Source organism: Macrotis lagotis, chromosome 1 (assembly GCF_037893015.1).
Source record: "Macrotis lagotis isolate mMagLag1 chromosome 1, bilby.v1.9.chrom.fasta, whole genome shotgun sequence".
NCBI classification, from domain to species: domain Eukaryota; kingdom Metazoa; phylum Chordata; class Mammalia; order Peramelemorphia; family Peramelidae; genus Macrotis; species Macrotis lagotis.
Window position 1 is genome coordinate 402,629,707 of NC_133658.1, and position 16,453 is coordinate 402,646,159.

Genomic DNA, 16,453 nt, shown 5'->3' on the forward strand with positions numbered 1-16,453 from the left:
TGAGTCCAGGACCTGTGCTCTATCTACTTCGCCACCTAGTCGCCCCTATTTATTGTTTTTTTCAAGGCAATGGGGTTAAGTGCCTTGCTCAAGGTCACATAGCTAGTAAGTATCAAGTGTATGAGAGCAGATTTGAACTTAGGATCTCCTGATTTCCAAGTCTGGTGCTCTATCTACTGTGTGTCACCTAGCTTGCCCCTGAAATTAAAGAAAGAAATCATATGATAGCAGATTTAGAGACAATTATCTACTCCATTCTCAGTCCCTTTTTTATTTTACAGATGAAAAATTAAGAGAAGTTAGATGACCTGCCAAATGTCACATAATATGCAGTAGCAGAGTCAAGATGAACCCAGAGGGGCAGCTAGGTAGTGCAGTGGATAGAGTAGTGGCCCTGGAGTCAAGAGGACCTGAGTTCAAATCTGTCTTCAGACACATAATAATTACCTAGCTGTGTGGTTTTGGGCAAGCCACTTAACCCCACTGTCTTGCAAAAACCTAAAAAAAAAAGATGAACCCAGAGCTTCTGACTTCAAATTCATCACTGTACTAGATTACCTCATAGTAGTGATGAATTTTTAAAATAATTTGATATCGCATTATGATTATTTTGATACCCAGAATAATATCCCATTCTCAAACTGTCTCTCCAATCTGCCTTTCTTCTTTCAAGGTTCAATTCTGGTGCCAACTCCTTTGTGAAGACTTGCACAAAACACCTTACATTTTACTTACTTCTCTCAATACTATATTATATATACAGAGTACAGGCTCCTAGGGGCAGGGGCTGTTTTATATCCTCATTCTCTAACAAAATGCTTTGTATATGTCTAATAATTGTTTGATGGCTCAAATGGAATTGAATATATTAATAACTTCTCTGTGTGTGTGGAGAAGGAAAGGGGAGTTCTCATAGAAACAGAGAATTTAAAAAAAAAGGACTTCAAAGATCATTTAGTCCAACTCCAGTCTGATCAGTATTCTTCTCTTCATTGTCATTGACAAGATTTGGGACCTCATCATTCATGTTTTGACTATTGCAGGAGACTACTAATGAGTTCCCTGCCTCAGGTTATTGGTTTCTAATCCATTCTCTACAGTTGTCAAAATGATATTTCTAATGAGAAAGTCTGTCCAATGTCACTTCCCTAATCAATGGGCTCCAGGGGCTCCCAATCTGTTTTTATGATTAAAGACAAATTCTTCTTTGGGGCACTTTAAAGCCTTTTCACTCCTTATCCTAAGTCCAACTTGCCAAGCATTCCTGGAATGCTCTCCCTTCTCTCTTCTGCTTTTTAGAATCCATAGCTTTCTTCAAAGCTCAAACCTCTACATGAGACCAGATGTAAGGGTCTTCTCCCCCTGAAATTATCCTTATACATTAAATATAAAAATGTAGCATGAACTAAGGAGACTTCCCCATTCCCAGCATTCTCCATACATGTAGCAAGGTTAAATGGGGTCTTAGACATCTAACCACACTCAGCCATGGGTCACCCAAGCTATCCTAGTTCTGGATTCATTCCTTTATTTTACTTTTTTTTTTCTGTCTAGCTCTAGAGTTATTCAAGAGTATGTTTAAATAATATATTTCTCATATTAAACTTTATTCTTTTTTGGGGGGGTGTTGTAAGGCAATGGGGTTAAGTGGCTTGCCCAAGGCAACACAGCTAGGTAATTATTAAGTGTCTGAGGCCAGATTTCAACTCAGGTACTCCTGACTCCAGGGCTGGTGCTGTATCCACTGCACCACCTAGGCACCCCTAAACTTTATTCTTATAATTAATTAATTAGTTCACATTAGAAGTGACATTAAATAACTCCCATTAATAATTCTTATTTATTTATAATTAAATATTAAAATAGATGAATATGTATACTCTGTTATCAAATGAAAACAATAATAAAGCAAAGACATATGTAATTATTCATAATTCTTTGACTAGGACCAATGTCAAATCAAAAGTCACTTCTAATTCTCAATATAACAGTAATTGACTTTTCTTCATTTATCTGGAAACAGTCTGACATCATTCAATTCATTCCAGACTCTAAACACTGTCTCCTAAGAATCTTTATAATCTAGTAAATATAGGAAATGGCTTTTCAAAATATACTGTTACTGGTCAGCTAGTCATAAACTTCATAGAATTATCTTGTTAAGGCTTGTTTTTGACTTAAGACAACTCTAAAAAGGAAGAAATTTCACATCACCTCCTTTCTAAATGTCTTCTCCATAGAGCCTTAAAAAATCCTTACAGCTCTCCAATGTATAGCATGGGAACAAATGTAAAGATTAACAGACTGCCTTCTGTGGGGGGTGGGGGTAGGGAAGCAAGATTGGGGAAAAATTATAAAATTCAAAATAAATAAATAAAATTTTAAAATCCTTACAGATCCCAACCTAAAAATACATATCTTCTTCAAAGAAGAAATATTTCATAATTAGATATTTCTGAACCATTTTTCAGATTTTTCACATGCAGCTTTTTTCATCATTCTAGTTCAATCTCAAAGCTACCTTAACTATATTTACAATATCTGTAGTTTTTGTGAGAGATACTGTGAAAAAGGGTTATACTAATAAGGATGCATATGCTTTCACCTGAGAAATTGTAAACTCCTTGAGGGTAGGAATTCTTTTCGTTTCATCCCCATATCCTATGGTGCTAAGCAGAGTAAATTGGCACAAAGTAGTTACTTAATAAATATTTATTGATTGCCATCTAGCTTTTGTTTGAAATATTCATTTAGGGGAATCTCTATCAACTAAAGTAATCTATCATATTTGGAAAAATATATCTATTTCAAATGTTGAACTGAAATCAGCCTCCCAGTGGCTTCTACTCATTGACCCTAGCTCTGCCTTCCAGGATCAAGTAAAACAAATCTAATTCCTCTTATTAAGTTTTTTTCAATCCATTCATTATCAACCTATTTATTTTTTAGGTTTTTGCAAGGTAAAACGGGGTTAAATGGCTTGCCCTAAGGCCACACAGCTAGGTAATTATTAAGTGTCTGAGACTGGATTTGAACTCAGGTACTCCTGACTCCAGGGCTGGTGCTTTATCCACTACACCACCTAGCCACCCCCATTATCAACCTATTAATCAACATTATTTACATCAGATAAGTTACTAGTTGAGAAGAGTGGGGAGGGGATAAAGGAGAGAAGTAAATGTTATTTACTGCCTGGTTTTACTTCTTAACAGAGTCTGGTTTTCAAACCATAAAAGTAACATTGGCTAAGAAATGTGTCTTCTTGTTAAAAAAAAAAATTACTACTTTTGTTTTTCTCCCTTTTTTCAGCTTCATTGTACTTTTCTTTTTCAGGTTTTGAAGGAATATTTGAGACACGGAAGCATCATGGCAAAGTCAGCAGAAAGATGGTCTGGAAATCAGGAGGAAGTGAGTTGAAGTCCTACTTCTGTGTGACACCAGACAAGTCTCTTAACCTCCCGATGCCCTCAAATTATTCTCTAAGACTATAAACTGGTAATCTTCACTGGAAGAATTTTCTCTCCAGCTTTTTCCTACACTGATTCAAAAAAAAAAACAACGGATCTGTGCTCAAAAGTCCCAAAAGAGAAATTTTACCATCAAAGCCGGACATCCTACTATAATGAGTCCAGTCTTCTTTGACCCCTTTGTTCTAACAGCTACAGAATCAAACTTGTAACAATCAAAGGGAAAAGGTGATATTAGCTTAAACTGAGAGAGAAATCTTAGACTCTGTTATCATATCAGGAAATGATGACTTATTCAGAAGACCTCAACTCCTTGACATTTTTATTTGTCCATGTTAGTTTCAATGCTTTGTCCTCAAATAAGAGAAAAAAACTGATTGTTTTGCTTTATGGCAGTTTAAATTGCACATGTCAAACATCATTGTCTTCTCTCCTTAAGGGTTCTGAAGATTCTATTCCAGGTAAATCTCATTGCTTCTCCCACTACAGCATTCATTATTGATTTTATTTTGTGAAGACAACAGATAGGATAAGAGGTTATATTTTTAAAAGGAGTAAGAATAAAACTAAATTCTGAGGGGTGGTTAGGTGGTGCAGTGGAGAGAGCACTGGCCCTGGAGTACCTGAGTTCAAATACAACCTCAGACACTTAATAATTACCTAGCTGTGTGACCTTGGGCAAGCCACTTAACCCCATTGCTTTGAAAAACCTCACCTCAAAAACAAACAAAAAAACCTAAATTGTATCCAACATCTGAAATGTTTTTCTCTGAACTATCAGGTAGATGAGTTGCTCCCTAAGCAGGAGTATATGGGCAAATGTACAAAATGGATCTAAAATAAAAGTGAACTCCTCATATACTTTTAGATTTAAATCTGAATTATTAACAGTTTCTCCATTATTTTCTAAACTTTAGACAATCAACTTTTTGTTTTTTGTAAGGCAATGGGGTTGGTTTGCCCAATGTCACACAGCTAGGTAATTATTAAGTATCTGAGGACAGATTTGAATACTGGTCCTTCCAACTCCAGGGCTGGTGCTCTATCAACTTTAAAACAGTAAATGAAGTCTTAATTTGTAGCTTTTGCTGATTTTCAAGGTGTAAATACTCCCATTGAAAATTTTACAATGAGGTTCCAGGACCTTGCTCACATTTTAAAACTTATAATTCTGTGCTATAATTTTGTTCAATCATTTTTCTGTTGTGTTTGATTCTTTGTAACCCCATTTGAAGTTTCCCCTAGCAAAGATGTGGGAGTGGTTTGCCATTGCCTTCTCCAGCTTATTTGACAGCTAAAGAAACTGAGGCAAAGAGAGTTAAATGACTTGCCCAGGATCACACAGATATTATGTCTCTGAGGCCAGATTTGAACTCAGGAATAGGAGTCTTCTTAACTCCAGACCCAGAGGTCTATCCACTGCACCACCCAGTGCTGTAAATAGTAATTTAAATATATCAGTATGATCTCAGTTATTATTGTGCACTGGAAGGAATGCTGTATTTGTAGTCAGAGAACCTGGGTTTAAAACTTCGTTCTGCCTCCTATAACTGGCCCTATCACTCTGGGTTTCACTTTCCTCAAATGAAAGTTGGGGATGGAATATAGGAAGAGAGGCAGTGTAGTATCATGAATAAGACTATGGACTTTAGAGTCAAGAAGACCTGAATTCAATGCTTTGTCCTCAAATAAGAGGAAAAAAAAAACGATTGTTTTGCTTTAGGGCAGTTCAAATTGCACATGTCAAACATCATTGTCTTCTCTCCTTAAGGGTTCTGAAGATTCTATTCCAGGTAAATCTCATTGCTTTTCCCAATATGGCATTAATTATTTTATTTTGTGAAGACAACAGATAGGACATGTGGTTACATTTTTAAAACGAAGATGAATAAAACTAAATTGGACACTTGACTAGCAGAGAGAGATCCTGGACAAGTCACTTAGTTTCTGTGAGCCTCAGTTTCCTCACCTATAAAAGGAGGTTATACTACCAGAAGATATATAAAAAAGATAGCATAAATCTTTCTTTGTATTCCCAATACTTATGATTTACTGATCAATTGATCTTTGATTGAAGGGATTACCTTAAAGGTCCCTTCCATCTATCAGTCTTAGACTCCAGGATTATTGCTATAGTATAAATTTTTCTCTGATACCTCATAGTGACCCAGAAACAATGCTTTTTCTTAGAAGTTATTGCAATGGAGGGAGCTCAGTCTGGCTTCTCTAGCAAGCCTTGGAGTCTGGACCCTGGCAGATGCTTTGTCTGTTATCTGAGGAGGACCTGACTAGTTAAATCCCAAGAGACTCATCACCAGAGGGCTAACCACTAGGAAATGGATTGTTTTTGTCTCACTAACTAAATATCAAAGGAATATTTCACGCACTGGTAGAAAGGATACACAGACCAATTATATAACAAATATGCTGAAGTATGAACTAGGGTGAAATATTATTTCATTGTCAGTTTCTTGTAGTCTCATTCAAATGGCCTTCCCAAACCTTCCTTGGAGGGAAAGAAGAAATATGAGTGAGATAGTGGTCCTATTCCACAAGAAAATGGGACCTAGAAGAGTTAGGGGGCTTAGCTAAAGTCCTATCCATCTTCTCAAGAGGATAAAATGGGATTACAGAATTACAGTATCACATAACAGTGTTGAAGGGATCATTTTATAGATTACAGAATGAGAAAACTGAGGATGAGAAAAAAATTGATAAGTCAGATCACATAGCCATTAAGTGAAATAAGACTTCAAACCAGGTTTTCTGAATCTAAATTGGTCCTCCTTCCAGTTCACTACACAGAATTGATACCTCTTATCTGGAACATTGCATTGGTTCCCAAAATAAGAGTCATCAAGCATCCCCAGGTAGCCCAAGGCCTGATAGAAGTCATGGTAAAATGTATCATCTTAAAAAACAGTTTTCTTCTGCAGGTTTGAATATATATTTGAAAAAATTACAAAAGAGTCACTAAACTTTAAAATATGGTATCTGACATATAGTAAGTATTATATAAATGATTGTTTATTGATTGATTTTTAACAAATAGCCACCATATTAGTTTCCTAAGGTTTTTAGTTTATATTATTTAGGCTACAATTAGTGAATGATGTCTTGCTGATTTGTACCAAGTCCCTGAACAATAGAAATTCATGATTTTTGTAATTTTTTTGACTAGGCCTATGCTTTTAACAAGTTAGGGATCTATGAGTAAAGAATTTCTTCTTTCAAGACATCAGTATTTTCTCTATAACTTGTAGTCTTAGAGAATTATGTGTGTGCACAGAGAAGTTAAGTAAATTGGCAGGATCACAAAATCTAAAATCAAATACAGTATTGAACTCAGATCTTCTGACTGAAGTGAGCTCTCTATTCCCTTTGCTATAAATGCCTCTGATCTATAACTCAAAAGAAATCATCCTGCAGGCACAACCAAAATGGATGATTACAGAATGAGGAAACTAAGAATGAGTAAAAGTATTGACAAGTCACATAACTATTAAGTGGGATAAACAAGACTTCAACCCTGGTTTTCTGAATCTAAACTGGTCCTCTTTCCAGTCCACCACAGAAATGACATCCCTTTTCTGGGACTCAAGTGAAAGTCATTAGGCATCCCCAGCTGGCCCATGGTCTGATACAAGTCATGGTAAAATTGCTCAGAGTATAACATGCAGCTGGATGGTCAGGCTATTAAATTAGAACAAAAAAACTTATAGCTGGGATAGGGAATGAAGAGGGATAAAATTGGGCCTAAAATTGGATAGGAGGAAAAGGGCAAGCTGCATCTTATTTGGGAAACTACATAGAGCTTTGAATAATTCCAAGCAGCTTTCCAACACAAAACTCCTCTCTTCTGATGATTCCAGATGGTGATAAATACTGGGACAATACAATCTCCTAAGAATCAAATTGTTGGTGACCCAAAGGGCAATGTATAATAGGGATGCACAGGGACACCACATGTAAACTACAGCACATTTCCAATGGTGATCAACATGCAAGTAGTGTAAGGAATGTCATTAAGGAAATATGGTTGGAAAGGGCTGTTCAAGGAGCAAGAGTAAAGAATAATATAGAGTCTACAGGTCTGCACTGATATCCACAAAACAGAAAGGCATGGAGGAAGGGCTCTATTAATTGGAGAGATTTCATGAAGAATCTATGAGAGGACATAAATAGAAAGAATTGAGGAGTAAAGACTGATGTAAACTTGTGGCAGTTTCATCCACATCAATGTAGATTTAGAGCTGGGAGGGACCTTAGAAGTCATCTAGTGCAGTGCCTTCATTTAATAGAAGAGGAAAGTGAGGATCAGAGAGGTAAAATGATTTCCCCCAAGTCACACAGGATGTGGTGAACTGGGTCCTTGAATTCCAATCCAATATTCATCTTACTATGTTATGCTGCTCTTTAATGGAAAACACTCATAAACCATAACTTGGTCAAAACCCCCCAATTTTTTCTTGATTGGGTAATAAATGAGCAGGATAATTAGCCCCTTTTCACTATTATTTTGATGAAAATATTTGAGAACCAATTCCTTAATTTCCATCACCTCTAGCTCTTTCATGTGAGTTCAGGTGGATAGGTAATAGGGCAAGGCAACCAGGAAGGACTGCTCTGGATATGGCTTGGCGGCAGAAGGAGCAAGGAGACAGAATTCAAAGAAAGGAGGGAGGGTCATAGCAGTTGCATTTTAAGCTTATTTGAAAACAGGTATTTTATTCCACTAGCAAATCCTTTGGGGGCCATGGATTTGGAGTTGGAAGGGGCCTTAGAAGCCATTGAATCCAGGACCTTCATTTTTACAAATGAGGTAACTGAGACAAAGAGTCTTGTTCAGGGACCTATAGAAATTTTAGGAGAAGGGATTTGAACCCTGGTCTTCTTGACTTGAAGTTTCTATTATGTTACCCCTTGCCTAACATATCTTCAACATTTCAAAATGTCTATTGTGTTTAAAGAAAAGTCTCATTAGGTGATAGGATAGGGCATGGGACTTAGAATCAAAAAGATATGAGTTCAAATCCTTGTCTTAGAAGTTTACAACTATGTGACCCAGGACAAGTCTTATTTTTCTCACCTGTAAATTGGGGAAAATTCTACCACCTACCTTACAGGGTTGTTGTGGGGAACAAATATAAAGTGCTTTCCTTGTAAATGTTAAAACTATATAAATGCTAGCTACTATTACTCTTTGGAATAATCAGATTGATTCCTTGTCTTTCTTTAAATTGATCCTATTTACAGTTAATTGATTTTGTCCTGTAACTGCCTAAGTCATGATTCTTTATTTTTGAACTTGGTTCAGAAATTCAGTTATCCTGTAAGGAGTTAAGTTTAGAAATTCATTTCTCCTATGAATCACTACAATTCTTGTGTCAAGGAAATATGTTACCACTGAAGGAGGCAGCTTGACATCAGGGAAACTGACCTATTATGTTTACACCACACCAAGCTATCCTTCAAGGATGTATGGTTTGTTAACCAAAGAAGTGTGGTCCACTATATCCAAATGAGGTAGGTGGACTCAAAAAATGAATATTTCCTAGTCACAGGAGGGAAGATGGGGATTGTTATTACCTCTGTGTCCCAACTTCCATGACGCTGTAAACACTGCAACCAACTGCATTATCTTTCCCACCTACCCAAAATTTGTTTTTTTTGTTCTCTTATATTTCCCAAAACCATGGGAAGGCCAATAAGCCCTAACTTTGGGTCTTTGGTTATTGAGACGCCAAAGACCCAATTTATTGGTTACTACTAGTCTAACTCTTAAATTGATCATGTTCAGGTCATTGTCATTAATTTTCAAACATAATATATTGTTATTATTTTTAAAATAAGATCTTACATCTTAAGACTTTTGTACAGCTTTCAAACACAACCTCTTATTTCATCTTCAAAAACAAATAACTCCCATAAGGTAAGCTATGTAATAGTATTATCACTTTGTGGATAAAGAAGCTGATACTCAAAGCATTTTGGAGTTGGAAAGACCTTTAACATTCATTTGATACAACTCTTTCAAGCAAAGAAAGAGGGAATGATTTGCCCAAGGTAATTTTTCCTAGTAGGTAACAGAGTTAGGACCCAAGATCTAAGAAGACTCTAGTCTTCTAATCATCCCTTATTGGCCCCCTCACGGTGCAGATGGTCAGAGACCCAAAGCTGCTTCAAAACACCAGCTCACTGAGGGCTCTCTTTCCCAGGCCTGCCTGTGGAGAAACATGGATTTGAATCTGAGGCACAGTCTTGTTTTCAGGTCTTGTTTCAGGTATGGTTTCATAGAAAATGCTCAAGGTCACCTGTTCTACTTGTCTGCCATCTGCACTGTTAAAACAGCATGAAAGATAAAACAGGACACTGGTTATCAGTTGCTGACTGAGGGACGGACAAGGGTATGGCAGAATGAGGTGAAGGGATGTGGTAGAGACCAAGGCTTTGCACTGACTCTGCCAAATGATATTTATATAGTGACATAGTCACTTCTCCAAGTTTCAGTTTCTTCCTCTGTAACATGAGAGGATTGTGCTTGACGGTCTTTATGGTTTCTTCCAGCTTAGAAATTCTAGCAGTCACTCTGGTATACGTTGGCGTATATATGTGTGTGTGTGTGTGTGTGTATATATTATGCATTACATTTATATAACTATAATGTAATATGTATGTATGTGTGTGTTTATAGTTAGCATAATGTTTTGTCCTTCATTTCCAAAGAAGACCCCAACATCAGGGAGGTGTTGCCATGACAACATGTGAATTGGATTTAAATAAAGGGGATGCTGTGTTAAGACATAAGTCTCAATTTCTCCTCTGGAGCCATTTGGGTCTAGTGATCACATACAAATCAGGAAATGGCCTGGAGATGGCCTGCATGTGAGGCAATCAGGGTTAAGTGACTCATCAAGGTCACACAACTATTAACTGTCAAGCACCTGAGGTTGGATTTGAATTCCTGTCGACCTGACTCTATTCACTGTGCAACCTAGCCACCAATATGCATGTATCTATGCATCCACATATACACATGTGCGCACATGTTATAGACACATGCACATATTATACAATGCACTCACATGCTTATAACCACACACATACTACAAATGTAATATAGTGCACACACATGCATGTGCAACACAATAGATGTGCATACACATGCATGTACATCACATGCTTATTCACACATCACATGTACACACAAGCACACCTACACAAATTATACAGCACAACATTACACACGCGCACACACATGTGTACACACGAACACACACTACATGTACACATACAACACACATTATATAGGTGAACAGTATACATAATGTATATACACATGCATAGACATGTGTGTACACATGCACATACATTATGTGCGTTCACATGCAACACACCATACATGCGCCCACATGTACACACATGCATCACAGCTGCAAACACACATATCATACATGCATGTGCACACAATACAATGTGTGTATACATTATATGTATAAGTGCACACACATGTGCACACAGCATGCATCATATACATGCACACATAGGTATACAGCAATATATTATATATGTATTCATGCACACCTATATTACACACATGCATACACACCTATAGACTATACACATGCATGCATACATCATATACACATACATATTATACATGCACATACACATATGATATGCACAACACATTATACAATGCATACAGCAAGCCTATGTACACACACAACACATATAACATACACACATGTACTATAGACATATACACACACGGTTTATGCAATACATGTGCACACATATTACACACATGTGCGCACACTGTATATGTGTACAATATAATATGTGTATATGTGTGCACACACATGTATACCTGCATATATACATTATAGGTTTTTATGCACGTATATAATAGGTTTTACAAGTGCATACATACATATGCATGCATGCATATATATTATATATGCATATGTGCATATATATTATATATGTATACACAATGCTATATATGCACACACACACACACACACATATATATATATTATATGTATACACATTTATTATAGGTTACACATTTATTATAGGTTTTTATAAGCACGTATATTATATATGTGCATGCACATATATTATATACATGTATGCACACACATTTTATATACATATAAGCACACACATGTGTACACACATATACTACACACATATATGCACGTGCATATGCACATGCACATATGTGTGTACACACAATATAGGTTTTTACATGCATATATATGTGCACATGCACATTTATATTATATATGTACATGTGCATATATATTATATATGTAGACTCACACATATACTACGTATGTATACACGTACGCATATTATACACACATGCATACTATATATGTACACACATATATTATTTATATATGCGCACAAACATGTTTGTATGCATGCATATATTATATATTTACACACATATACATATATGTATACACATATGCACATACATGCATATATATACACTATAGGTTTTTACATGCACATATCCATTATATGCATATACACACATATATTATATATGTACACATATACAATATGTACACATATACAATATATACAAATATTGTATATTCATATACACACATGAGTTTTTACATGCATATATAATATACACATACTCGCACACATATATTATATAGGCATGCATGCACACATATGTTTACACAGACCATGTATGTACACATGCACACATATGCATGCACGTGCAGGTTATGTGTGTACATATATGTTGCATGTGTGCAGCACACATGTATATACCTTTAGACATACCAGCTACATGGTCAGTGGGTAGAGTACCAATCCTGAAGTCAAGAGGACCTGAGTTCAAATTTGACTTCAGACCCTTACTAGCTATGTGACCTTGGGTAAGTCACTTATAGTTAGGACTCATATGGTTAGTCACATATCCAGGACCATGTCCAGTCCTCCTGATTCATATCTGGCCACTGGACCCAGATGGCTCCGGAGTAGAAAGTGAGGCTAGTTATTTGGCATAGCACCTCCCAATCAAATCCAATTCATGTGTTTGTCATGGCATCATCTCCCTGAGATCATGGTTTTCTTTGAAAATGAAGGACAAACATCATCATCATAGTTGGCAAATCATTCATCTTGCTGGGCCTCACTTTTCTCCTCTGTAAATTGGAATTAGAAATTCCTTCTACCTTATAAGGTTGTGATGATCAAATAAGAAAATAAATCTTATTTGTGAAGATACTTTAAAAAATTTAAAGGGCTATACAAATAAAGGGTTTGTTATAATTATTTGTGCATTTTTATCTAGCTGTGAATTTACCTTGAGTTCCTAGGTTTCATTGAGAAAAATCATTGAGCTGGGAGCCAGGAGACCTAGGATTTAATCCTGACTTTGTCCTTTTTTGACCTGTCAGACCTAAGAAATTCTTTCTTTTTTCCCCCTTTCTTAGCATCAATTGCACATTCATTAAGCCCTGAGTGTCAGGCACTACACTAGAGACTGACAATACAGTAATACAAATTAAACAGTCTGTGTCCTTGGAAAGCTTTCACTATAAGGGGAGAGAGAACAATAACTACATAAAAATGTATTTACATATAAAATATATTCACAAAATATAAAAATGTATTTACAAAATAAATACAATATAATTTGGGGAGGGAGGCATTAATAGTGGTAGAGACCTGAGCACAATCACTGGGTCCCTTCCAGTTCTAAATCTATGATCCTATGATCAATTATTGACTTAATAACTGGGAAAGGTATAGGGAATAGAAATTAATCTGCACTGATTCTGACTCCCCTCCCCCAACAGACACACACATTCCCATATGTAAATAAATATAGTGTATCTTATATCATATTTACATATGATATATGTATTTTTCTATTATATACTTTTATAATAAAAATGCCATTTATGAAAGGCTGTTCATGTTATTTGTATTTCTCCTATAAAAGCAAAGTTCTGAATGTGCAAGAGCATAATCTCCTATAAGCACAGAACTCTGAAAACCAAGTCTGTATAAAGATTCTCTCTCAGTCCATTGCTTGCCTCTTATTTTTAACCTTCCTGAACTCTAGGAGGAAAAGGCATATTGAAAATGTATTTTTCCAGAGGTACCATGGGCTTAGCAGAATTGAATGGGTTCACACTTTGGCTATCTACAAGAATTAAGCAAATAATTTATGGGGAGAACAGTGGACAGTCTTCACCGAGTATATCTTGATATGAAACTGGCTTGGATACAGCCAAAAAATGTAAGAAAAATCAGCGATTTGAAGGTTCCTTCCCAAGGGGAGAGAACCAACATGCATAATTCAGCTCTCTCAGAGTAGACATTAATGTGTTACTGCCAGTGTTTGGGAAAGAAAGAAATAGCTGAACTTGGAAAAGGTGCTTAACTTGTCCCTTCAGCCTTTCTCTTTCTAGCCCACCATAAGGACAGTCAAGAAGCCTACAGAGTGAGAGATAATAGCAAAAATACCCTAAGATTTATGGTAAGAAAAAAAATTAACCAAGGCATGGATCCCAAAACTGTGTTAACATTTGGCATGATCCTGGGTAAAAAATAAATTAATTCTAAAGTTTTCACAAATGAAGACTAGATGAATGGCCACTATTTGGGGAAGTGGTGGGAGCACAGTGGCAAAACAATTGGAATGGGAATTAGGAGCCATGGGTTCCAGTTCCAGCTCTACTACCTTTTAGCTGTATTATCTTGGACAAGTCATTCAACATTTCTGGGTCTCAATTTCCAATTCCATAGGGTAGGACTAATGATCTTTGCTTACATTATTAGGCTGCAAGAAGTCAAGGAGTTAACCTCTCTTATTTGTGAAGTTACTTTCAAAAGTATAAAGGGATATGCTTATATAAGGTATGTTTCGATTACTCTGAGGAGAAGAAACCCAACAGCCCTGACACCATCCACCCTGATTGCCCAAGTCCAAGAGCTTTGGAAAGGACAATGCTACTCCTTCCTCTCTGCGATGTATAAGTGTCCCTGCTTCCTCTCTGGCCCCACTGCCACCATCCAGGCAAAGCAACTCTTGGGGAGATGAGAATTGGCAATTGCCTCTTCTGGTGGTGCAGCCCCCATCTCCTCAGTGGCCACAGGTATTGACCCAGAAAAGAAAGTTCTTGGTGCCAAACTCCCTGGTTCCATCAAATGGTTCAATATTAGAAATAGGAAAAAAAGAAACAAGCATGTAAAAAAGCACCTGTTATGTGCCAGGTACCATACTAAGTGCTTTACAAATATTATCTCATTTGATTCTCACAACAATCCTGGAAGTAGGTGCTATTATTATCATCACTTTATATATAGTTAGGGAAACTGAGGCAATCAGAGGTTAAATGACAAACCCAAGAATATACAGTTAGTAAATCTCTGAGACTAGATTTGAGCTCACTGTACCATGAAAATGGTTTTTAATCAATGGATTGAAATTAAAGAAGAAATTACCCTTTGTCTTGCCCCTTACATTCAAAGAGCTTCTGGAAACTTTCCATCCACCCAAGCTGAAACTCCACTATATGTTGTCTCCCTTTTTTCATTCTTTCATTATGATTGGTGAGTGCATTCCAGCACAGTTTAGTAGATAGTATACTGGGATTAAAATCAAGAACTGGGTTCAAGTCCCATCTCTACTTATTAGTTATGTCTCTGGGCAAGTCAACTGAATCTCTCTGGGTTTCAGTTTTCTTATTTGTAAAATGAAGGGTTGGACTTGGTGACCTCTGATGTCTTTTCCAAAGGGGGGGACATGTACAAGGAAGTGAGAGAAAGAGAAGGGGGAGGAAATCAATTTGGAAGAAGAAAAAAAATACCTTTTTCAAATAGGCCATAAATAAATGATTATCCTATGCTTTGAAATTAGAGTTCATATTAAAAACTGATATTCAGTTCTCTAAGCTCAGGTGTTATCTGGCAAATCCAGCTTGAGACTCAGATAAATAAATCAAAGAATAACGTATCTCCCTTTGGAGTTTCATCTCTATTACAAAATCCTATCATGTTTTAAACGATTAAGGAAACTTGAAGATTGCAAACTCCTTCATCTAGTGACCTTGTAATTATTGTCAGAATCTTTAATTGTACACACAGCCCACAGGGCCATACACATAGAAGTGGGCTCTAAGCTACAAAAAAAAATCCAAGGAATTTTAGGGAGCATCATAAAGGGTCCAAGAGAACTGTTATGAAAATGTCTAGCCATAATTTCATCATTTGCTAAATTACCAACATGGCGAATGTATTATAAATCAAAGTTCATTACCACATTTTTCTAAATGCACCCTATCAAGAGGCAGTATAATACTTTGGGAAGAGGATTGCCTCTTGAAGAAGAATATGTGGTTGTAATCCCAATTCTGTTAGGTTATTTGTATAACTTTGGACAAGTCACTTAATCTCTTTGGGCCTCAGTTTCCTCATCTGTAAAAGGAGATCTAAGGGAATGTACTGGATAACCATAATGCTCTCTGCCAGCTATAAATCTATTGGATAAATAAATCTCTTTTGTATGTATGTCCCTCTCTTTATACCAGTAAGACCTTTCCATTAATTGAGAAAAGAGATCAGTGTCTAGTCTGCTCATGTGTGCACAGAATACTACTCACCATGTTCATCAAGTAAAATGTTGTCAGGCTTCATGTCTCTAGAAATGGAAAACAGAAAGTTTCATTAAAAAATCAACAATCAAAAATAAACATTAGGAACCAAGGTCTTCAGCATGATGCATCTTAAGGATAAAGACAAAGGTTCACAGGAGCATTATTGTGTTCTGAAGGAGAAGTGGTGACAATGAATAAATTCTCATACTGTCCCCCCCCCCACCACCAACACCCTTCATTCAACTCACTGATCCTGGAAAACAGGCAATACCCCTCCCCCCAAAAAAACCCCCCAACTTAGTCAACTTTATTTAAGGCCATGGAGGTAGTGTATTTATTTAATTTTCC

At 36.5% G+C, this 16,453-nt stretch overlaps 1 protein-coding gene across 1 annotated transcript in view; it reads right to left on the minus strand.

Moving 5' to 3' along the window:
- Positions 1-16,453, minus strand: part of LOC141506158 (serine/threonine-protein kinase 32A) — a 150,822-nt gene that overhangs the window by 42,654 nt on the left and 91,715 nt on the right. Inside the window, exon 6 of the mRNA XM_074212669.1 lies at positions 16,112-16,149. Coding sequence (XP_074068770.1) covers positions 16,112-16,149 — 38 coding nt within the window. The remainder of the gene's footprint in view (positions 1-16,111; positions 16,150-16,453) is intronic.